Source organism: Phalacrocorax carbo, chromosome 3 (genome assembly GCF_963921805.1).
Source record: "Phalacrocorax carbo chromosome 3, bPhaCar2.1, whole genome shotgun sequence".
NCBI classification, from domain to species: Eukaryota; Metazoa; Chordata; class Aves; order Suliformes; family Phalacrocoracidae; genus Phalacrocorax; species Phalacrocorax carbo.
This window is the reverse complement of record NC_087515.1, coordinates 24109501-24134671: the sequence shown is the minus strand read 5'-3', so window position 1 is coordinate 24134671 and position 25171 is coordinate 24109501. Positions and strand designations below refer to the sequence as shown.

General features: G+C 35.9%; 1 protein-coding gene across 7 annotated transcripts in view; it reads right to left on the bottom strand.

The window, feature by feature from the left end:
- SYT14 (synaptotagmin 14) overlaps positions 1-25171 on the bottom strand; it is a 93783-nt gene that overhangs the window by 15177 nt on the left and 53435 nt on the right. For 4 of the 7 annotated variants that reach the window (XM_064446163.1, XM_064446158.1, XM_064446159.1 and 1 more), the window contains 2 exons: positions 17063-17331; positions 14684-15133 (listed from right to left, as the gene is read on the bottom strand). In XM_064446163.1, the coding sequence (XP_064302233.1) occupies positions 14684-15133; positions 17063-17331 (719 nt within the window). The other 3 variants (XM_064446161.1, XM_064446160.1, XM_064446162.1) reach the window with 3 other exon arrangements.

Sequence of the window (25171 nt, the reverse complement as noted above, 5' to 3'; positions counted from 1 at the left end):
GAACCTAAAATAATATCCTTTATACTGACATTTTAACTAGTTCTTCTCAATAGCACATTTCCATTAAGCCTAGCAGAAATTTCAAGTAACAATCCAGTTCTTCATTAATAAACGTTCACTGTTGTTAGCAAATGTCTTCCGACCACTAAAGGAGGACCTCAGCAAAATTCTGACTTCCATTCCCCAAGCTGCAAATTCTGAATTTTACATCTTTATTTCCCCAAAAGTTCTTTATTCAATTCTCCAAGAATAAATTTCAAATGGGTTGCAAATTGTACATTTCTGAAAATGAATTACAAGCATACATTCATTCTCTGGTTCTCGGCACTCACAAAACAGGACACTTTTGATTCCTAACTTCAACAGCAGAATATAAAATGGAAAGTTTATAAGAAAGATGACTTGATTCAGCAGCACACTTGAAAGCCTCAGCCTGTCACAACTGCATCTATTACTTAAGTTTTCTGGTGTTTTAAAACTGTAGCACATTATCCCTACGGTGCTTATTCGTCTTACTATTTTGTTGGGCCAGGAACTTAACCATAGTCAGCCTGACACTGTTCAAAGCCTAGGTCTCAAATTTGGTTGTGATCATGCTGCAAGTCCACAAAAAAGACATAAGTCAAAGCGAGCAGCTGGGTAACACTCCCTCACAAACCATCAAAGGGCTTTCACATCCATACTGAGAGAAGGTGACGACAGCACTTTTTCCTAGTTGTGACGTATTTGTACAGTTTACTTATGTTCTAATAGGGACTCGGTCTAAATCAGTTTATGATAAACTGATTACAGTGGGTATCAGAGTAAGGTTTAGAATGCTAGAATAGTAAATGAGTGATGACTGAGAGGGAATGAGTCCTGAGGTACCTTGAAAGGGAAGAAAGTAGCTTCTGTGCGATGTAACGGAGAAGGGGAAAAACAACTGAAAAGTTAAACAAGTGGGATATTACAAAGTTATGTAAGGGTGGGCTAGAAATATAATTTCTTTACAGCAGAATGCTGAGTGGATGTGAGAAGACAAGACTGCGTTTGTCAAGGCCAGAGAAAAGGATCCCACCAGCTGAATAGGGGGATGAGAAGACCTAGGTGATGCTTCCTATCTGTAAATGGATGGAAATGCAACTAAGCGGCTGTACCTTGGAACTGCTGCACGTAAAGAACTGGTAGATGCAGCCTTGATGAAAATCTGGAGAGAGGGTCTAACTTAAATGCTTTGCTACAATACTTTCTAAACCAAAATATTTTGCCTGTTGTTTGGAGACAGGTTTGAAATAAAACAAAAGCGTGTTGTTTAATCCTTAGTGTATAATAAACTTATGAATCTCCTTCCTACAAAATGTTGTGGTGACAGAATTGTAGAGACATTAAAACAAAGCAACCAAATCCACTGAAGAAACAAACTAAACAATATTTTGTTTCCCATTTTACATAAAAAAATGCTCCGACCCATTTTGTTTCATGCTGACCCAAACATATTTTAAAAAAATACTCTGCTTTTCAATTATGAACTGGAAAATCCTAATATAAAAAAAAAAGTGAGAAATTAATAAGAAAACTGAAGCAGTGAGCTGTGAAGCAGATTAGAAGACAGACTGCTGTTACTGAGTAAAAACAGGGTTAAATGACATAAACCAAAGTAAAATTTCTGTGTCTACGATAAGGGAGAAAACAGAATTTGGGGGCAAGCAGGTAAAACACATGAGAATAAGGGGAAGGTGAGGTTGCATTTTGTCAACTTTTTTTTGAAAGAAAGCAGAAAGATCCAATGAGGAAGAGAAGAAGAAACAGGAGTCAGGGAAAGTAAAGAGACAACTGATATCAACAACTTTTCATTGCAGGACAAAGTCAAAATCAGGGATACCGAGTATTATTAGATGCCTTTTCAAATGTATTTTCTTCAGCACAGAGTTTATTGTTCACATTGTGGAAATCCATTCATGGTTTTAAGTAAGGTATTCCATGATAATCACATCTCTTGGTAAGCAACGTGACTTTGCATGAAGTCCATAAGCTGCTCTAGAATTGAGCAGTTTTTCAAGTCTCTGTTTAGGGTATTTTTTTTTTCCCTGTTTGCATAGTCAAAATTCAAGAAGAGTGCTAACAAACTCATCAAGAAAAATCAAGAAGTTAGATTTTTACCTGCTCAAAATACAGTCTTCATGATTACGTACCAAATTGTAAAATATTAACACTGAAATCGCTAATTTGTACAACGTGAATATAAACTTAGCTACAACGAAGCTTTCATCTCATGACAACATTACAGTGCTACCAGATGCTTTTCATCTCCATACATATCTGCATTCAATCTATCTGTAGGCCACTTTTATACTGTAGCTTCACTGTGGGAAATGTAATATTTAGACCAAAAGTTATTATTTATTTGAAATAACCTGTCTATGTAAGTTTATTTTTATTTATGTTCCTTTATAAACACTGTGTGCATTTTAGTAAGTAGGGAAAAGGGACTAAGTTTCCATAATAGCAACGGCCTTTCAAGGTCAGTGAAGCACCAGAATGGACTAGTAAGAACTGTTGTAAAATCTTAAATACAGATTTTTAAGAACCTAGATGAACCGTCAAGCTATTGATGATCTGGCCACAGTGCAAGGAGCTGTCTCTCTCAAGGTTGTCTCCAGGATATTGATGCTAAATCTCTAACCTATTTTTGTCAATTTAGCCATAACAAAAATATATTATTAACAGTAAGGACAAGGAAAAAAACATTAGGTAAAGCCTATTCCAAATATTTGGTTCAAAGGTCTGTCTTACTACAGTAAATTACAAACGTTCAGCTTTTCCATTTTATAACAGCTTTGCACAAAGGACCTCAACCTTTCCCATACACACCACAGGACAGTACTTTATTACAAAGTTAAGTGTTGATCAAATAAAATCCGCTTAGAAGAATCGCTGCTTTTCACTGGATTATAAGAGTACTATGAGTTATATTCTACAAAAACTTAATTATTAATTCTCCAAACTATTGTCCTTCATTACTTCTTTTCATGTATTATCTAGGGAAAAAACATAACTTTAATAAATATGTAATAAAAACATTCCCACTAAGTGGTATTTGTATTTCACATGTTCCTATTGTACAAAAGTTGGCAATCAAAAAAACCCACCTCTTTTTTCTCTAGTGCCAATGGAAGTGAACACATACAATGCATGTCAGACCTGAACCCCAAGAAGTATTTTCAATAATCTTTTTCTCTGCCCTCTAACAACATAGAGAATCCTCAATTTGCAACAGTGATAATACATGTAAGATGTATTTATTTTTCTTCCTTCACCATAATTCCATGGAAACAGGATATTTGTTACTTACATATTCATATCCTACTGTTATTTTTCTATACCCTGAAGTTCTGCTTACAAATTCTGCTCTTAAGCCAACTAGAGTTAATCACAGGGAATAACGTGGCCATGCTCTGAGGGCAGTTAAAAGTTCATTTTCCTCATTGCACAGGTTAAAATCATGACTGTGTAGGCTTATGAAACAAGAACATCTGATTCCCTTGGCTTTTCAAAATATACACAGGAAAGATGAAACCTTGCTGACAATCCTTCAGCAACAAAAATCTGATTCACAGCATGTTACTTGTCAAAATGTCTCTCTCAAATTTTAAATGTTAATGTTATACCACTAATCTCTTAAAGAACTTTTTTGGGCATTACTTTCTTCTGCTTCTATATCAATACAACTGAGAGGTTAGGGAAGGAAATTTGAATCCTAGTAGGCAAGAGAGGGAACTGAATCCAGGTCTCCAACATTTTACATAAAAGTGTTCATCTCAACCACCAGCCCAGTGCTGAACCCTGAAGCTAGTGTTCCACTTTGAGGCAAAAGCTTGCTGAGGTGATGAGAGCCCTCAGGCACCAAACAGGCTCCAGACCAGCTCTTAGCCTGGAGCCCATCCCCTACTTCAGCTCTGAGAGACAGAGAGGAGGAGAAAACCGAACCTAGAGGCTGCACATCCCTCATTAGTGGCTTAAGCACTAGATGCTTTATAAAAACATGTTTCAAAACTAAAACACTTTTGAAAAAATATCGAGATCGTTCCTGGGAAAGAGAACTCAAACCACTTGAAGAATTCAGCCCTGAAAACAGAGGGATGTAAAATAATTAGGAATATCAAAGAATGGAGCTTTATAATTTTGAATCCTGGCATCTAAATCCCACTCATGTACTATACTGGACACTTTGATGCTTTTGCAGAGATGTTTGCCTCAGTTCCTCATCCCTTCTGCTTCTGTTTCCCCTAACTCATGGAAGAACTGTGAGGATTGACATAGTTGAAAAAGGAAGTCCTCAAGAATAAAATACTCATAACAAAACAGTTCCTTTAAATAACTGATACTCTTTCTGTATACTAATACCTGCAGGAAATATCAATTTTTTCTTTCTAAAGGTAGAACCCAAGTGTTACATGATGCCCAAAACAATATTAAATATTTGAAATAAGTTTATTAAGATTAACAATAATAAAATTTAGCAAAGATATTGCAAAATAAGACTGAAATCAAGAAGCAAGTGCCAAAAAAGGTCGTCTTTGTTGTTGTTTAAAAAGGTGTCTTTCTGTACTGTATACCATTGTCATTTTGAGGGTTTGGTGACTTTAAAAAATACCTGATTTTACATGGTGTCTATCTGGATGTTCTAGTTGTTTTGGTTTTTTTTTTTTGTGGTTCAGGGTTTGTTTTTTTAAAAAAGAAAACCAATACTTTTGAAATCATAAAAAGCTACCCATCTTCACAACATGTTAGGGAGGAAATTCCAATTCCTATTGTAGCTGGCTGGCCTGTATAGTAAAATTAAGAGAACATATAGTTATCGGTATTTTGCTTTAAACTAATAACCTGAACTTGCAAACATTAAAATGCATAGTTTTAGGCATCTCAAAGATTCAAGTTTAGGAAAGCATCCTTATTTATGACAGGTAATTATTTGGGTTTTTTGTTTGTTTGTTTTGGGTTGGTGTTTTTTTTTGCTTAATAGCTTCCTTGAAGCATGTTCCAGTTAAGTGTAATGTGCGTTTTTATTCAGGTATGTAACACTTCACAGTATTAATATCTAAGTCAATGTAAATCACAAATGTAAATGGAAATATTCTAATAGTATTTCCATTATGCAACTTGATTTTAGCAATCACCATTATTTATTTCAGATAGAATAGAATGCTTTAAAAATTAGCAGGAATTCCTATTCAAAATGTTCAATTTAAAAACCTTTAGCAAATAAGTACATTCAATGTCAATGGTATTCACATCAAATATGGAATTGCTTTGATTATTAAACTACTGTTAATGTAGTTGAAAATCAGATCATCTGAAGTGATAAAATTCACATTTCTCATCAAAAGCTTCTGTTCTACCTTGTTTTTTACTCTCAAGAGAAAAAACATTCTGGATGCAGAATTTTTCAAAACATCGTTCTCTCACAGCCGAAACACTGGAAAATGGAGATCAAATGAAAAATAATAATTCTTTTATTCACTAGAGTCAAGGGACTAAAACCTTCAAAATTCTATGCACAGCTTTAATTTACCATAGATACTATAATGTACAGAGATAGAAACCCTCCTTAGATACATGATGATACTACACAACTTTCAATTTTAAAGTAATTCAAAATTAATTAATTTTAATAAAAATTAAATCTTTGAGGATTTTCAAATAAGAATACAGTATTATTAAAATGAAGTTTCTTTTCAAATTTCATGCTACTATAATTTATTTATATAATGAAAATGACAAAATAAAATGTATATACTCTTAATAATGGCAAAACAACACTCCACTTTTCTGAAAGATTTTGAACAAGTTCACAGCAAGATTTCTGTGTTTTTAGATTTCATGAGAATTTGCTAGTAGTACTTTGTGTCTGAAAGTTTTAAAAATTAACAGCTCTGCAGAACAAAACATCCTCAACAGAAAGGGAAACATTTCAATTTTTCTGTAACTTCTATTTGTCTGCATTTAAATTACACCTTTGGTTTCCTTGCCACATTACGAAAGGTCACCTAGTTGTTCCATAGACTTAATGGGTCTGAAATTTGCACAGCAAACCTAAGCAGCAGCGGAGGTAATTGGAAATGAATGTACAACGGAATTTACAGCATTTACAGAAGTGCTCTGTTTTTACATTGCAAATGTCTAGCAACCTTTTATACAGCCACAGGTGAGGGAAGGAAAAGAGGCAAGAGGCCTTTTATTACTGAATTCTGTTTTCTGAGATAAGACATGTAGCATAAAGAAACATTCAAGCACTAAAAGCTGTTAGATGTTTGTGCTAGCAATTTAGTTAAGAACATCTGACACAAAATGCAGACATTTTACCTGCATTCCTGATGAAGCTATGCTAACAGCTCCTACCCAGAGTCACTCATATCCCCCTCGTCTCTTTACTCCCTGTCAAACTTCTAACACCACGGAGATGTTACTGTGGGACAGCTTCCAAGACCACAGATGTCCTTAAATTACAATGTTCCGTCTGGATGGAGTTACTCTCTATGATCATTGGGGAGATTAATGGCAAATAATTTCATTTTTCTCTTTTCTCTCTTGATTACGCTCTCTTAAACTGGGAAAAGAGAAATAGATTCAGTGATCAAACAGTAAGCATAATTTATGAGTAGTCAATCTATGGACTAGTATTTGATTGCATAAACATTCATGCAATTATTTTTCACAATGAACAAGTCCATAACATTAAAGATATGGTTATAACACATTTGTCATTTAAACTATTTGCAATGAACAGTTCACCCAGCTCTAACTAAATCTGCTAGTGGTACCCTTCTGATTTGTTCAGGTCATGTTTAATCTCATGATCTGAGGATTACCAGGTGTTTGCAGTTGGAAGGGGTCTGCTTCAGTTCTTCAAGCTATCATACACACCACAAAAAAAGGCAAGAGGTAGAGATAAGCTGGATTCTCCTGGGGCCAGCTGACAGCTGATTAAGCCCAACAGAAAGACAGGAGCTGTGAAAGATGCAGCTCAAGGCAGACAATATGAGGGCCGAGCAAGGCAAGAGGCTAACACACTAAGACTAAAAGGATCCCTTGCTAAAGGCAGCCCCCTATGAACAGAAATATTTATCTGATACCAAGTACAGGTTGCTTGAATATACAAAAGAAGTGATTACCTGGAGATCGTCAAGTCTGAAATGAAGAATACTAATGAAGAACACTTAGGTTATACTGCAAAGCCCACAGGAAGAAAGAAGAATCACCCAGCAAGTAAACCAAAACCTAAAATTAAAATTTCCACAAACATCTAAGTTCTAAATTTGCAGACTAGATAACGACAACTGTTTGTGCCACGTCTCTGATTAGGATTTCCTGCAATGAAAATAAATTGGAGGAAAACACTGAACATGCTTTTGCTGAAGGGTGCTCAAACCCACAAACAGAACTGTTTGTGTTATTCCTTTTTCTTGTTTCCTTTAACAACAGTAACAAAACTGAGATGATGTTTGTGTGTACACACACATGCAAACAAGAAATAATTTTAATTATAAGAGAATAAAATAGTTGGGAAACTCAGTCTTTCTAAGGGAAACAGAATTTTCACTTGAATTCAGAAGTTAAAGAATATATCTCCGCTGAAAATGTTGCTTGAAGAAGATTTAAGCAGCAGCTTCTAATCCTCAAAAGTGGAAATTTTATGCTAGTGACAACCTTGATAATCTTTACCTGTAACTCCTACAAAGCCACATCTGGGAAATCTACAGTATGTTTTTATAGTACGAATCTTTTCCTTACTGCTCTTTGAAATTGCAGTCCAGGTTGGGGGATCATACTTATGTCACAGAGAATGAGAGTCTGAGAATCCAGAGATACCCGATGAAATTCTCGTTGCTCTAGCTTTATGTATTAATGAGCATTTCCCCCCCCATCTTATTTGTTCAAAGATGATCAAAACTAGACATGAATTCTAGACAATATGTTTGTCACTGATGGACTGGCTTTGTGAGGAAATAAGAATATTGCTCAAGAGGATTACTTTGATTTAATCTAGAACAGTCATTCACAGCCTGTCATTTGACTGGGGGCATTTTAGACACTGAAAAGCATCATCAGAGACTCAAAATAGTATTACCATGTCTGAAATATAGTTTCCATTATATGCTGACCCAAATATCAAAGACTGCGGTGATCACACTGAGTAAATAACTTTTTTTCAAGCAACTCATTGATTAAAGGCAAAAGATACCGGTTTTTAATTGTTCTTTTACTCAGTGCACAGATATTAAGGTAGAGGGACAAGAAACAACCTTTATTCTGGATATGTGATCAACTGAGGATAGATTAAATTCTTTACAGTGCTGACTTCAAAGAATTCTCCCAGTACCCTACAATCAGGGTCATGGTAATAGATCTAGTTACCAAAGTAGGAACTTGCCTCCCATCTGGATATCAGCAAGGTAGTTGGAAATTAATGTTAAATTCAAGTTCTCATTTTGCTAATATGTTGAAGAAAGCCCTGGCATTACACTGGCATTTTTTTAAACCTCTAAAAACCTGAAGACCAGGTGGACTTTGCTAACTCTGCCATGGCAGTGGCATGTATATTCAGAATGCTTTGACTGTCCGTATTGGTCAGCATATCCCAGAATTGGAATATAAGTACCACTTTGATAGCATTTTTACTAGCTCTATTATCCATGACTGTCAGCAATAACTGGAATAAAATTATTCTTCTTGTATCTTGCAAAAAAGTCCAGCAATAAAAGCTAGAAATGCAAATTAATTGAGAAATGTGGTGGATATACAAGGTTTAACTAAGGGCTCTCAGAACCGCATAAGAAGTCAGAAACTTGTTTCCAGAGAATTAGGATTTTTCATTTGGAAAAGCTTTATACTCTTTAAATTATCGATAGGACAGGAATCACAACCCTAGCTAGCCTGGACTTGGCAGAATGACACACGTTGATTGCTGCTTTGTGGAAAGCTTCCCGAGCTGATCTTGGACTTGATTTTCAATGGATAAATAGCAGCAATATGGCCCATGCCTACAATGGTGTAAGGCAGAGCATTCTGAAAACAAAGATCCTTCTCTTGATCACAGTAGAGATATCGAGAAACCCATGAAAGGGCTGAAGTACTGAATTTAGTTATAGAGTTTAAAGCAAGTTGCAAGGACTATTGCCTCTTACTCTGGATTCATTAAAATCACTGGATATGAATTTCTGTAGAGGTTGAGGAAACATTCTAGCATTTCTGGGTAGCTTGCTTGGAAGGCTTGTTCTGTCTGTGACAACAATAACCCTATCACCCTCCATGACAGTAATCAATTATCAAAAACAAGCAGCATATGTTGAAACTGTCAACCATTTTGCTCCTGAGATGACAGAATGGCTGCAGTCACTGGAGACAAGTTGTGACTGTAAGAAAAAAAAAATTCTTGAAAACTATCTAAAAGTGTTCTACAAAGTATTCAGGTTATTCTATATGGGACTTAAACAGTCTCACAGTCTCAATGCCTACTCCAGTCCTTCCTGGATTAATAGATTAATTATATGCCAAAATTTGCCATGAATGATTAGACATATTTACATAAGAAAAAAAAAAAATCGGGAGCAAATAGCACTGATTTGGAAAGCCCATTAATTTTTAACTGTGCCAACTGAATTATCTAGTGGGTAGTCCTTAGCATCTGGTCAGACTCTATTTGAGGTCCCAAAATGTTCATCTATTACAACAGCGCAGACACACCATTGGCTTTAGAGCATAGTAGCTACAGTTGTCTTTGGGTTCTCCCCTCCTGCCGCTATATCCTGATGATGTTCTCCAGGAACACCATGCAAAGGCATACGAGTTGAGGCAGCCGTGACACTGAGAAGACAACGGCTGCTGCTTGCTGATACTGCCGTGAAATCCTACACAACCAGCCAAACACAGGCAGTCCACTTCATTTGCCAGGTACTGCCACGTTCTCCTGCCCCCTCAGTAACACGATCACCATTTTCCAATCACCTAATAATTTTCTTCGAAGAAATAGAAAGTGTCATCTTTCTTACTGTGTCAAAGGACTAATTCAGATCTTCCATGTTTTACACCACTAACTCAAATGAATTCCGCAAGCTATTCCCAAGATAAGAATGTGCTCAGTGTTGAAAGATAATTGCCCCTTACTTTGATGGACACAATTTTTACAATCTAACCGAAAGCGTTTATGCAGCATCACATAGGAACTGATCCTTTCCGGCAGAATTCTAGTTAAATAAAATACTATGAGCAAAATCTTTTGAGTCTTTTTTTTCTCCCCTCTAGACAAGTCTTAGTCATTTTTTTCATTATCTGTTCTAAAGTATTGTACTAGTAGCTACTATTCAGTAAAGATATATTTATATATATGAATTTTAGTATTTAGCCTTCAAAATACGATCCTGAATAGATCATGCCATAAGAACACAATAGTGAAGTCACCAATAGGCCTAAAATATTAGGATTTGCCCAAAACCTGACAGCTCAACTCTATAATGGTCAAGAATCCACAAGGAAGAAATACCACTCAAAGCTTTTTTCTGAGTTTATCAACTGATAAACATCCATTAGAAAGAATACTGAAGATAAGCCATGCAATGGACAACATGTAACAAATGCCTCAAGCACAGCGCATAAACCAACATATACTAGACAATTAACCATTGTCCTAAAAGGGGAGTGAGCATGAACGTGTGTGTGCAAGAGCAAGCATTTGTATATACTGCATGCAGAAATCCCCGCGCTCAAAAAAAATTATTAAAATAATTCTCAAACACTCTCGATATTTATAGTCAACATAAACAAAATAATCCTTTAAGCACGTATGGGTGTCTACACCATCCATTCTTTGTTACACGGATCACATCTGGGAGTTCAATATGTTGGAAATGAAGAATGTTAGAGAACGAAAGAAAAATAAATTTAATTCTCTACAGCAAACATCTTGTAACTGACAATCCGTAATGAACAATTACTAATTTACTTAGCATTAAGAGGTGTGTTTCAGTCATTGAAACTGTACTTCCAGAAGCAATAAAAAAGAAAAATCTAAAACACGATCGTTCGTTGTTATTCTGCATCAAAAAGCAACCTATGGGATGGTGAAGAGGATTACACTTTTTTTTTTTTTATCTTTTCCAAACAGATTTCACTCACTAAACTGCTTATATGTTTTTAGAATCACATCATACTGGAGGCTGTTGTTCACTGTCAGGAAAATTTCTTTACTTGAGAAGAACGAAGAACAACTAAAAACAGGTCCACAGGGATTTCTTGAAGAAAAATAAACATCACAATGGATTCTAAACTCCAAGGCAGGTGAATAAAAATTTGTCTGCCATTGTAGACCAAAAGGAAAATGTCTCTAAAAGGATCAACAAAGGTTTGCTGGGTATAGCAAACTATACCCAGACAAAACCACAATGAATAGCCCTGCTATTAACTTTTGATGCAATTGCCACTTTATAAAATCAGAAAAGGACAGTCTCAGATCACAGTGACGACCACACTCTGGATAGCCCATATTGGTTCTGTCACTTCTCCCTCACTCAAACATAACACTGAACTTGGAAGGAAGGGTGTGATAAATAAGGGGGCCGAGTGTACTGAGTGAGGAGAATTCCCTGTTACGTGGGAGAACAGCAGCAATGCAGGACTGCTAAAGACAAACGGCAATAGGACTGTGGATAACAGCTGCTAATTCAAGATGTTACGCAATGTAGGAAGGTGAGGAGCAGGGTGAAATCTTGGGTGAAGATGATCGTTTGTGAATATATTTGTGAATTTGAAGCCACATGTAGCTTTGAAACCTACTTAAGGAACATACTAGTATCAGGTACTGACGACACGTACTTATCCACATTTTAGGGATAACCAGAGAGTTGCAGGCTTGCTCACGTGAGCAGGCCACTATGTTTCAAAGGTGCTGAACTTACTGGTCTACCTTTAACAAGATTCACTTGTGAATAGCTTTAAGATATGCCTGAAAAAAATGCTACACTTCACAGGATATGAACTGTTCTATACAATCAGAAGGCAGATGATTAGCTAATAAAACACAAATATAACACCAGGCACAGACAGAAGCAAATAAAATATATTTCTGCAGAAGAGATTAGCGTAGGTGTTTCAATGGATTAGGAAGTTTCAGCGACAGAAGCTGTATTTAATATATAAAATCCATATAATGAGAAGCAGTGGAAAAAATAGGGCAACTGTCATGTGTCCCAGAAATATCTTCTAAAAAAAGCTGTCAAATATAAACAATTCACAGCAACAAAACATTCTGCAGCTGAACAACACAAATTTAATTCAGAATTTACAATGTACTTCAATGGATTTTATAATTGCAAAACCCCCAAACAGCTAGATCTCTTGAAATTGAAACAACACTTACCATCTCCTGTTAAATAACTCCAGCCTGGCATTAATGATTAGTTGGACGTAAAGATTATTGTTGGTTTATTCTAACAAAAGGACAGTTGAGAAGAAAGACAACCAATGCATATAAATAGACCCACAGGCAAATACCTGAGAAGGGGACGAACTGATTAAAGCTCAAGGACCATGCTGGCATAAGAACAAACCGTTATGAAGTGGTCATGAAGAAATTCAGGTTGGAAATGAAGCAACCTGATATTTTCAGATGAAAATTCACAAATTTGTGATCCGGATGACCTGCTGTCTGCAATAACAAGCGCTTGAACTCAAGTGACCCAGGATGCCACCCCCTTCCAGTCATACATCCTAAAACCACAATAATTTTTATCACTCTTGCAACAAAATAACTGTATGTTAAATCCTATAAGAGATCTAGTCAATAAAAAAAATATTCTATCAGCTAGTAATAATAATCACAATTTCGAAAGGTTTAAAAACTGATTTGAGTAGTTCCAAAAAAAACATGGATCCTCATTTAAGCTATCAAGACTATGGAGGTTCCTTTCCAGCAACAGGTAGGGCTAAGATAAATCTGCCTAAACCCTGTTACAGCAACAAACTTTGGAAGATACTTGCACTTCCTACCAATATTCCTTATTCTTATTCCTTCCCACCAGAAAATAAGGAGAAAAATGCAGATATGGCATCCCTTACCATCAGAGAAAATAAATAACAATCATGCCTTCTGGAATTTGTTTTTACTCTCCCTGCTACAAAAGCTCAAGAATATAATACAGATGAATAACCAATGCACATACAGGATATACCAGTCAATCAATAGCCTGGCCCATTCACTGGCCTTTTTCACTGACTTTGGTAAATTTTATACCAGAACCTACTGAAAACACACACTGATTTAGCAACTACATTTAGAATATTAGATGTTTTATTCATGTTGTGCTTTTCTCCTAGCTGTGAAATGAACAAACTCTGCATTAGGAAAGTTCACACTAGGTAAGTGAACCGCTTCAACCTTGGAAGAAGGAATCATAAAAAAGCTGTTCTATTGTCAGTTGATCCTCCATCAGATCCAAGTTTTAGTCTCAGCTTTTACTAATTTTAATTAATGTATTTTTAGTCATTAGATACAATGGCATTTTATTTTGAGTGTCTTTTCTAACACTCATGTTCAACAGAAATGCCATTTCAATTGATCCAAACATTTTTGAAAATGCAGAACAAATTAATGGGATTGTTCCACCTGAAAAAATCTTTTCCTTTCTTTCCCTTCTCATCCTTTTTTTTGGCAATTTAAAAAAAAACCAAAACACCAAACAAAAAACCCAAACAAAACACAAAAAAAACCCAACCCCACATACAACGTACATACAAATAAGGATGCCCTTGCTGAATCACCTTCTCTTTCCCCCTAAAGTCCATTATTTAGTCCACATGCAGCTCTTCAGCAATGAACATTAAAGCAGTCCTAGTCTAGGAAGCCCTGACCATATCACCACAAACATTTGCCTGGACAAAGGCATACTTAAATACTTACAAAAAAGGAAGAGATGATACTGATCACTGCCCATACAGTGATCTCCTGTTGTTTTTGATAGTGATACCTAAGTTTACCCTTAATTACTACTGCTTTGTTTTATTAAAAATATTAAAGTTAAATTATTTTGGGGGACAGAAAATTTTGTTCATCAGATAGGTAGGTGTTTTTTTCAGCAAACAAAAGTCCTTTTCAGTTTGAACTACTTTTCACACTATGTTTCACTTCAGACTGAACCAGAAATCAATTATTTACAAGGTTCTAAGCTGAAGTTATTAAAAATGTCTTTGTGCTCTCAAAATTCCTCTTTCCTGTCTTTCTTGAAAGGAAAATACCTATTGCAACCAAGATTTAATTGCAACAGATGGAGAGCACTCGCTAGTGTAGGTTTTTTTCCTCCCCTCCCCCTTTTTTCTTTAATTGAAATGCTGTGGGTAGCAGAGTAAAGATTACACTATTAAATAAATATCTACGTATTTGCATGTATACATATATACATATATTCACCACTATATCCCTATTTATAGACTGGAAATGTCTAAGTAATTAAAAGGAAAAATATGGGCAGCTTTTGCAGGTGGAAAGTGAATGTACTTACAGAAGCTCTAAGGAAATTACCGTTCTGCTAATACGGCGCTACGACTGTTGAAAAAAATTGGGTGGATGTGATGACTATAAATATACACACTATTCTTACAAAATTCAGGACACTGTATATCACTGCATTCTTATTCTGCCTCATTTAATACTCACAGACAGACTGTAAGAAGGTTCCAGCATCACTGGCACTGACATCTTCCCTTGAAGATTCAATTTTGTTAAGTAAAAAATCTTTTCTCCCACAATCCTCTCTTTTTTCATGCGACGTACGCTGTACAGTCTAAAGCGAACTGCATAATTCCCAATCATTTCAGACTCAACGTGATTAAATTTGAACGTCTCTGTGAAGACAGGGCACGGTCCCCGTTGGATGCTGGTTTTTGCTCTCTGCTTCTTTATAGGGAGAAGAACTAGGTGTACTTGCCACGAGCTTCCACCTGTCCTGCTGTATGTGGGAATGTCTGTGACAGCTGTCACTGTCACCAAAAGCTTCTGTTCCTGTGAGTCATAGTCAAAAGTCACATCCAGTGTGCCATATTTAGCTACTGGCTCAGGATCAAAAGGTTTAGGAAGCTGTGAAGATGATCCCCGAGCTGACATATCCTGAAGAAGAAGAAAAGCTTTTTATTTATTTATTTATTGTATTCTATTATTAAATCTAGCATGGAAATATGGCTTTTTCTATGCAATATAAAGTGACTATAATATTTTTGTTCATTTCATAAACAAGGTAAACAAACACCAAAAGCCTGAGGAGATGGCTGACTAGCAGCCAAGAAGAAATCAAAAGACTTTACCTGGCCAATACTGCCAAAAGCCAGGATCCAATCAGACAGAGCTCAGATTAAATTAGGCTGTATTTATGATCTTTTCTTCCATGCCCCACAAGTTAAAATCCAGACACATTTATTACAAGGTAGAACTACCTTATTTCTGTGCGAGTACATGCATATCTTTAAGTTAAGGTATTATAGTCCTTTAAGAGCTGGCTAGTGATAGAGAGCATGGTGAGACTCCAGCAAAGAATACAGGAATTACAACTCTGACTTGCACATGCAGCTCTTGCTGCAGTCCACAAGGGCTCTACAGATGTGCCAAAAATTATCATGGCTTTATTAATGTAATTTTACTAGAACTGTGTAGACGCTTCTGTTTTGAACACACTTTCTCCACTTTCTGTGAATGCCATCAGCCCTAAAACTGTATTGTAAACTGATTTTTAAATTGTTTATTGTCAATTCAAATTTTGAACAAAATATTGGTTCCCTATATTGTTAAAACTGCTTGTTTGATAGTGGTACTGAAACACAAAACATTCACAAGTACAAGCCAATGTACTGTTCATAAAATAAGTTATTCCAAGTAGGTAAAACAAATGTATTTCCTGTGTATTTTCGTACTATCAAAGATACACTTGTTCACGTAAATGAACCGATGACACAATGAAGACTTTTGGATTAAAAAAATGTAATGTTATTATTTTAAACTGGTTGCTTCATAGCTATGGAGGTTCATTCCTCTGAAAGCTTAATTCCTCAGGTTGTTGAGTGGCTATAAAATTTGGCAGTGTTCTCACTTCTTATTGGGTTTGCTTACATTAATGACTGGTTTGACACAAAACAGGAAGAACTAGGATTAGATTTGCTGCAATCTGTTAGGGTTCAAAGACTGTATGTATACACTATGTCTTCACCAGCAATGAAGATCATACAAGATTGTTGTCCTAGCTGACCATCAGGTACGTGTAGACAGCTAGCTACTGGATGACCTTGCATTCACGTAGCGGGTGGGCCTTCCAGATGTTGCACCAACACCCCAAGTATGCAACTTCAGCTTACCAAGAGGTCTACTAAGACATAAACAGCTGTTGGCACATCAGGAGCGCTCCCTAACATGCACTTTAAAACTTCAGGTAGAGACAAACGACAAATTTGTACCAAAAAGAGCCTCTTCTGCACATGACATCACTGATGCAGACTTATCCATAGACGTCAGTGCAGTAACTGGTGGTTAAAGACATTTCAAGGAAATACATGTCAGAAAAGAGGATTTCTTCAAAGTAAAAATAAATAGATATCATTACAGTTTGTAGCAGAAAAAAGGAAAAATAAATGGAACAAATCTCTACACTACCACCAACAATTTAAAAAAATTCTTTGTAATAATTTCTTTTCATAAAAGACATTTTACATTACAGGGTGTTCAGTTTGAAAAGCGTAAATAATTTTTTTTGTTTGTTATTTGAAAAATTGTGCAGAAGAAAAAGAATTCTGACTACAGTCCTTATAGTGCTACAAAGTTTCCAGATTTGTTTAAAGCAAAATTCACTCTTACTGGGATCTTGTTTGAAAGTTAAGATGCCATAAAGATAACTATAAAGAACAATCTGAAATCTTATTGTAATACTTTCTGACGAACTAACTTTTTTAAAATGAATGAACCACAATATTAGTGTTCGTATCTTTTGGAAAAAAAAAATCTCAAAAGGTTGCACTGCATGATGCTTCAGAACACTCAACTGTTTTCACTTACCTCTGGACTAAGGACAGCTGTGCTATCACTTGGTACATCCTCCTCATATCCTTTGTTATGAAAGCTTTCTATTTCATGTCCCGTGCTTCCCTCGCTTGGGCACTTATATGAACATCTTGGACTGTTGCTACACTGGGAAAATTCACATTTACCGTCTCCGACTTCAGAAGGCGTACATGAAAGATGAGGAGAACCACTATCATCCTGGTATGGAGGCGGCTGCAGTTCATCTAGTGGAGGTGTTCTTCTCATCCTCTGAATGCAGTTCGCTGAGAATAAGTGAAAATTCTTTACTTACTTTCCGATTATTTACTGTTGAAACAGTTCTGCAGAAAACAGTAAGTCCAAATATCTAGACAGAGTATTTTAAAAAAAAATCTATGTCTTTTTTTTACTTTCCATTTTAAATTAGATAACAAATACTACTGAAAAAATTTGTTTAAAAATGGAAACAAATGATCTCTCAAATGAAAAAGATGTGGGGGAAAAGCGAAGTATTAAATATATAGTCACAATGGACCATGTAAACCATATATAAATAAATATAGCACAAATGACAAAAATTCTAAGCTTGAATTTCAGGGATGCTTACCTTGCAAAAAACCTTTGGATATGTTAAGTCAGATTCTGTGCAGGTGGAATGCAGACCAATTAAGGAAACAAAATGCACTCCCTAAAGCCATGACATCAAACTTCTGATCACCTCCTATGCTGTTGCTCACCCAGGGAGATACTAAATTAAACTCTGAAAACAAATAAGGTACTAATAAAGGTAGACACAAACCTTTTCACACAAGTGAACTATGATCACCGGTGAATTTAATAAGGGAAGCAGTGTCTCATATTCTTTATTACTTGTTAAGGACAGCTAAAGGGTACGTACCCAGTGTCTACAAGTTAGACACCAAGTCCAGTCACTAAAGACAGTGGAAAAAGGACCACAAGCAATCTTGTGCTTGGGATGAATACTTGATGCTGACCATATCTGCTTCACGCTATAGAAATGTGGTTATACGTTGCCTTAGAAAATAAATCCAGAATGCATGGCTATGGATACAGAAAGTTAATTCAAAATAATTACATTTCAATTTTTGATCTCTTATTTTACTATGCAGCATTACACAGTTGACTGGAGTTGGGAAAACACAGCAAGGTGTGCAGTACCTGAAATGAAAGGAATACCAAGGATAGGTAAAACCTGTATCATTTTGTTTACATCTTCTGTAGCAGTTTTAACAAAGATTTCTATGCCCCTCACTCATAGAATTAACTTACACACAAAAATTTCAAAGCAACATTTTCTGGTGTCAGACATACCACTTTCACTCACACACAAAAAAAAAATCTACCAAACAAGGAAGCTAATGAAAGTCTTAACATTACAACAGCATATGCTTTGATTTCAGATTCACCTAAGGAAGAAACTGATCTTTCCCACATGACAAAGGTAGTACATTTTTGTTTCGTCACCAGGTTTTTGTATACAGGATTACCTTGCCTGTCCCCTAAACTCTCACATAGTGCATCAACCTTTTAACTGCTCCAGAGGTAATCACCAGCTGTTCAACATACCATATAAACAGACCATGCATAAGAGTTAACCATTATGGAACAAGGCTGAAAACACAGTAATGTGTCTCTCTTGGGAAACAGTCTTTGCAAAAAGCTCCCTTTTGTGCTCCCTTCCTTTGGAAGTCTGGGCTGTATCTGGCTGTGGCATGTAACAACATTTCACAGCTTCTGGCGTTTGATGTAAGCCCAAACCACCGTGGTTTCGGTGCACACCGCCCATGGGAAGCAAACCCCGACACGCTGGCTAGAAGGGAGTCCATGTGCATTGCAGATCTCCAAAGCTGGGCAACTGAGGAACAGGATAGCTCGTTATGGAGTATATCTACTGCATAGATAGGCAGAAGTCTCAAAAGTAACTGGGGAATGCAGGGCTTTTCTCTATTTCAGTGAGCACCTAATGGAACTCCTGTTAGCTTTAGCTAAGGCAAATGAGTAACTAAAACTCCACCAAGCACTCCTAGAGATGATACCAGTGTCAGAAATCCTCTCTTCTCTGATAAACCCATCACAGCCAGCCTACCATTCAGAGTGATTCCAAGTTACTCTTACAGCACTCTGCTGTTAGTTAGCCTAGTCCCACTAACTCCTGAAGCTCCAGTCCCACAGGGCTGGAAAGGAAAACAGAGCATGCAGGGAATCCTATGCTCAAAACACAGTCATACACATAAAACCCTACATACAAAAGAGAGTTAAGTGGGACAGTCAGAACCTTGAAATCACCATGCAGGAACAGTGAGAAAGCTTTGTTTGCAAAACATGGAGAAACTAGAGAGACATTAATTTTAGAATCTAAACTGATATTTTGATCATAATAAAATAATAATAAATATCCTTTGACACTCTATACCACCAAAACAGGGCTCCCTTTTCATAATTTATATAATTAAATATTCTAGCAAATTTAGACCAACAACATTTCTGCTTATTGTTGCTGAAAGACAACAAACAGCATTATATGAGAGAGTAACCGTCATGTAGCTGTGGCTTAATTTCTTTCTTTTCACTTGCAGTCGTCTCATCTGCAAAGACTTTTTAACTCTCAGCTTTTCCACAAGCTAAAGAAATGAAAGCGTGTCTGCGTAACTATCAACACCATTATTGTCTTACACGAGTAAATAAATGACTGTGTGACTCACTTTTTTCACTTTGATGAACTCCATTATATGTCCCTATGGGAAAACTGCACAGGCTGTGTGACAGAAAAGGTACCTTTAATGTAGGCGAGGAAGAAGTGAAGAAAAAGAAATTTTTTTTTTTTAATCACAGCTGGTTAAAAAGAAAATCTCAGAAAAAGCTGAAACTCTGGGGCAGGTTTTAACTATTTAGTTTTGAAAGTTTAGTTTACCAAACAGAAATAGCATATAAATTTTTAAACCAAATATCCAGGTTTAAAAATCTAAGGAAACCTCTGTCTAAACAGGCATAAACTGGTTTTGAACAAAAGGTTTCTCTTAAAATGTCTCATTTTAAATTAATTTCCCCCTCCCCACAGTAAATGATGCAACAAAATTATGGTTTCACGTTACAGCTCTCTGAAAACACTGCAAATTTGGATTACATGAAGATATTCTCATGACTGACGATATCAAAGACAAATGATACCACAGACAGAAGCGAACACAGCAGCACTGAGTAGCTGATACTGGGTATTTTCCTTAAAAATTACGCAAAAGTAATAACAAACTTCCACAATCAGTCAACAGCATTTTGCATATATATCAAAGTTTAAAATAAAAAAACCCTACTGCTAATGCAGGCTGGCCTTGCACTGACTGTATTGGAAAAAAAACATTCAGAGCTGAAAGGAAAGCATGTTCTGAAGTGTTCACGTATTTACATATAGAAGCACTGCCTATAACATACCTTGTACCTTCATTTAAGCTGTAAACCTAGACACTGTTACACTTGTGCATACTTGTATACTGTGACAAAGCCAAAGAATACCTTCCAAAGTCCCCTGAATGTGGCTAGGGACATCTGCTAAAGAGTTACTCTTACAAGCAAATGGTTACAGTGAACCACAAGCAAATGGGAACAGTAAAAATAAAAAATTCTTGCATCGTATCTGTGCAACTTTCCCAAGAAACTTTTGGCTTTCAAACCAGAAGATAAATTTTGCCAATTCCCCCCATTAATTGTATTAAATTACCATACCATTTTGGACAAGACAGGGTGAAAAACAAGCCAACATACATCCCAAACCTGGAGAAAAGGAATAATCACAGAGGGTTTAGCCTGAGGTTCCTACCAGCCAGAAAATGCCAGAACAGAGGAAAGACAAAACCAAAGTTAGAATGGGATGAAGATCCCACATCCAGTTTTCCACCTAAAAATATGTTAAATAACTTTGTATTCTCATAACATGAGAATGAGAACTAAGTTGTTCAGTATAAATATTTAGTAAACTCTGAATTGAGACTACAGTATATTGCTGTGAATAGGCAGATTTGAATAATCAACCTTTTAAGGGTTAACTGCTTTAACTAAAATCTTCATCTCTCTTTAGTGGCCTGGGAAAACACTCATACAGTGGTAACAGTAAAGTCCTTGCTCAACACCTGAAGAAACCAGAACTATAAGCAAAATATCTTTCAAACACAAACAGATTAGCATTTTGCTGGTACAGTCAGAAATTACGACTTGTAAACTGTCATTAGCACATTTAAGTCAGAAGTAAATAAATACCTTTTTTTTTAGTACTGTTTGTTAAACAATGATGGTTAATCTGTTTCCATAAGTCCCTGTACAGGGGACTGACTGAATGCCAAGGGGCATTAATACATATTTTTGCCATCAACCTCAAGGGACTGCCAGTAAAACCTGACACAGCTACCATGGCCAAAATGAGTATTCCTGGGACATACAATTGATAATTATGGGAAAATACACAAACTTTTTCTGTCATTTTTCTGAGTGGAATCACAGTTTAAAGATACATGAACTCACGATAAGAAATGCTTTTTCTTTAGGTTTGCAGTTACTTCCTGAACATTCTACTCCCAATTCTCCTAACTTCTCCTCTCTGTCCTGGTCCCTTGCGGGCCACGCTAGGCTGTACAACATTTCACCATGAAGCTGGTGATGTTCCTTTCCATGCTTACAACATTTAGACTTTACTATCTTAATTAATTTTCCCAAAGGTTGTCAGCAGCAGCATAAACCTAGCTTTCTTTAGCCCACGTTTCCTGAGTAATTCCACGATCATGCATCTCAACATATGGAAAAAAGAAACTGTCCTTGTGGTTCTAATTCCCTTGTCTCCTAAACAGTTAACTACTCTTTTGCAACTTGGAGTTTCTCATATATGTTACTCCTTTAAATATTCATACTATTGTGGGAGGCAGTATTACCGCAAAACTTCTTTGGGAATCTGGATTCCAGTTCCTTTAAAACAAATAATCGCTACATAAATTAATAATTTTTGCAAGTAATATTTTGTAATTATCAGATTATCTTCATACTCATACAGTACCTTTTCTTCCTCTAATGTATCTCCACATACAGTATGCTTCATAATTAATTATTTTTTAAATTTAATGTAAATTTCAAGTTTTCAAGCCTTCAAGGGGTTCTATGTAAATGTTAAGACAATTTAAATAAAACATAAAATGAAATACATGTTTAAAAATTAAAGAAACCTTTCTTGTTCTGAATGATTAAATACCCTTAGAGGTTTCTGGTATGCAGCACAGACAGTCCAAATGGAATTTTCATGTCTGAACTTTTCTACCATCCAAAATATTAGGTTGACTGAATTACACCACATTACGAGGAGTATAAAATAGAAATACTACATATTGAGTGAAACCTCAGGGCTCTCCTTCCTTTAAAATGAAAAGCTTACATGCATCTTTGCAAGGAAAAAACTCATATTATTTCACAATAAAACAAATTATCTTGGCATTATTCTATTTCTTTTCCAAAAGATTTATGGCACAAGTCTCACTTAATGAAAAAATTGGGATATTGAAGTGGTATAGGGTCATTATGGACAATAGAAAAAAATTCTTTTATCAGCTTAACCCCAGAAATGAAAAAAGCGTTACTACCATTTACATCTGATGTCCCACGAAGTTCTTTGCACTGCATTCCCTCACCTTCTAAGCCTCATTCTACTGGTCATTCATGTAATAAAACGGTTCTCTCTCGTTTTTTAATAAAAATAATCCAAAATTATTGATTTGTCATTATGTCCAGTCCTTAAAGCTTCAATTTTCTTCCTCAGGAAAGGTCTGAGACCAATTGAAGTTACCTATACTCACATAATAATTTTTTTTATTATTATCTGTCTGTTTACATCATAAGCCTGCAGAGCTAAGCTTGGGGGTTTTTGCTGACAAAAGAAATTTTCTCTTCTCTGCACTTATTAGAGCACTTCTGATTTGTAAGAATTTATTGTCTGTTTTACATAGCAATACTGAAAAGCACTGCACCGGTGAAAAAATTCCAAGCTTTCTCTTTCCAAAATTAGCCCAGATTAGAATATTTAAACTACAAATACATTATTAAAGCATTACAGTGAACTAACTGTCAAAGACATTCTTTTGTTTCCTTCCCAAATATTTTGGTCGTCTTTCAATGAAAATTATACATTAGCATCTCTTGAATTCATTTTCTTTCAATTTAAGTATCATTCTCTGATTCCTTATACAATGTTTCTATTAATTTGAATGGGAAGGAGTTCTGCTACCTGGTTCTGTATTTATACTTTCCATCTGTCCAAAATACATCTAAATACTGCTCAAACCTATTGGTTCAATATTTTAATCTCTTGCTCATGCAAATATCAATAAATAAAGCTTTCACGATTTTTTTAAAAAAAAAAACTTCTAAAAGGAGACTTCAAAAAGTCTTTTCTGAGACCTCATCCAACTCTAAAGCTTTTTGCAGGCTGCGATCTTTAAGAAGCGAAATTGTAAAATTGTTTGCCTTCCTTTCCATAATTATATCTCCTTCGGTAAAGCATCTGTGCTAAGTACGCTCACTTGACTTCTTAGGTATAAAAACTTATTTTCTGTTCAATTTAGATGGTGGTTTCACTTTTACTGTTTTTATATGCAGCCGACTTTCCTTTACACTACTTTTCAGGTCACTACATTGGTTAACTTCATAAATGATCAGGTATTCCTTTGCACCTCTGTTCACTGTTAATTTCTTCCAAGGTAGCAAAATCATTAGAAGAATACCACTTCCCAAAAAATAAGTTAAATTAAGTCATAGAACCTTTCTCCCCACCCCCCCCCCCGCCCCCCGCCTTTAAAATACACTACAACTCCTGCTTGCTGAAGGTGATTGACAAGCATCTTTGAAAATGTAAGAGTGTCTTGGTGACAAGCAAATGCCTTTTATAATCTCTGTGAAAATTCACCCAAATTCAGCTATCTCACCAGCATTTACGGGTCTTAACAGAAATTCAGAGCTTAACAGCTAAAAGCTTTGAAAACTCCACCCACTATAAACCATCTCAGGCCCCTGAGAATCCCCATTTCTGACCAGTGTGTGCATACTAGCATCCCCTCATACCTCTGAATCCTAGCGGCTGGATGAGAGCTTAGAAAATATTTTCCTGTCATTGCTATACTTCATTTGAGTACAATTTTCATTTTAAAGTCTAGTCCAAATTCCAGTCCAGTTTAATACTGCTACAGCTGCAGTATTAAGCACAGGAGTCGAGCAGCAGGATAAAGTGCTGAAAAGGTGAAAAAGATCCCACAGATGTCTAAAATCAATTTCCAGTAAAGTACTGTAACACACAGCTAATATTCCTGTAATGTTCCTGCTCTCATTCTATTTGGTCTCAAATGAGGAAAGAAAGTGTGATTAGAAAGCAAGATTGATGTGTTATGTGTATCGTCGTCTTCAATATTTTAATATTTTTGCAGCTTATTTCAGGGATGTTCTTTTTTTTAATTTGACAAGAAAAAGAATATAAAGTTTTCAAAGCGATACAGAAACCTTCTCTAAGATCTCAATAATTATTCATTTGATAATATAAACAAGATCCATTCAGCAGTATATACTGCACTTAAACATATTCCTTAATTATCAGAATTCCATGATTGCTTTTTCCACACTTTGATTTTAAGTAAGATACAGCTACTTCCTTTAGTGAGAACTCTTTATGCAACTTAAAATGCAACAACTTCATGGTTTCTTAAAAGCAGCTTCACCTTGGTAGCTGCATTTTGTAATTTTCTTCAAAACACTGTGTAAAGTTCCCTTGTATTTTAGCTCTCTATTTATTACTACCCTAACTGGTGAAAATGAACCAGGAAAGATACTTTCCGTCAAAAACTGCTTCCAGAATAGGAACACAAAGTTTGCTTTGATTCCTTTGCCTTATTTTCATAGCAATTTTGAGTGCAAAGGATACTCTGATGGAGCAAGTCACTGACAGAACAGCACTACAATGATTCTGCATGAACTGTTTCAGCAGGGCATGAGTTAAATTTTCTGCCCATCTACTCAAGATATCTATACGAAACCAATTTAGGCATCTCATAACTATTAATATATATAGGTGAAATATATATTATG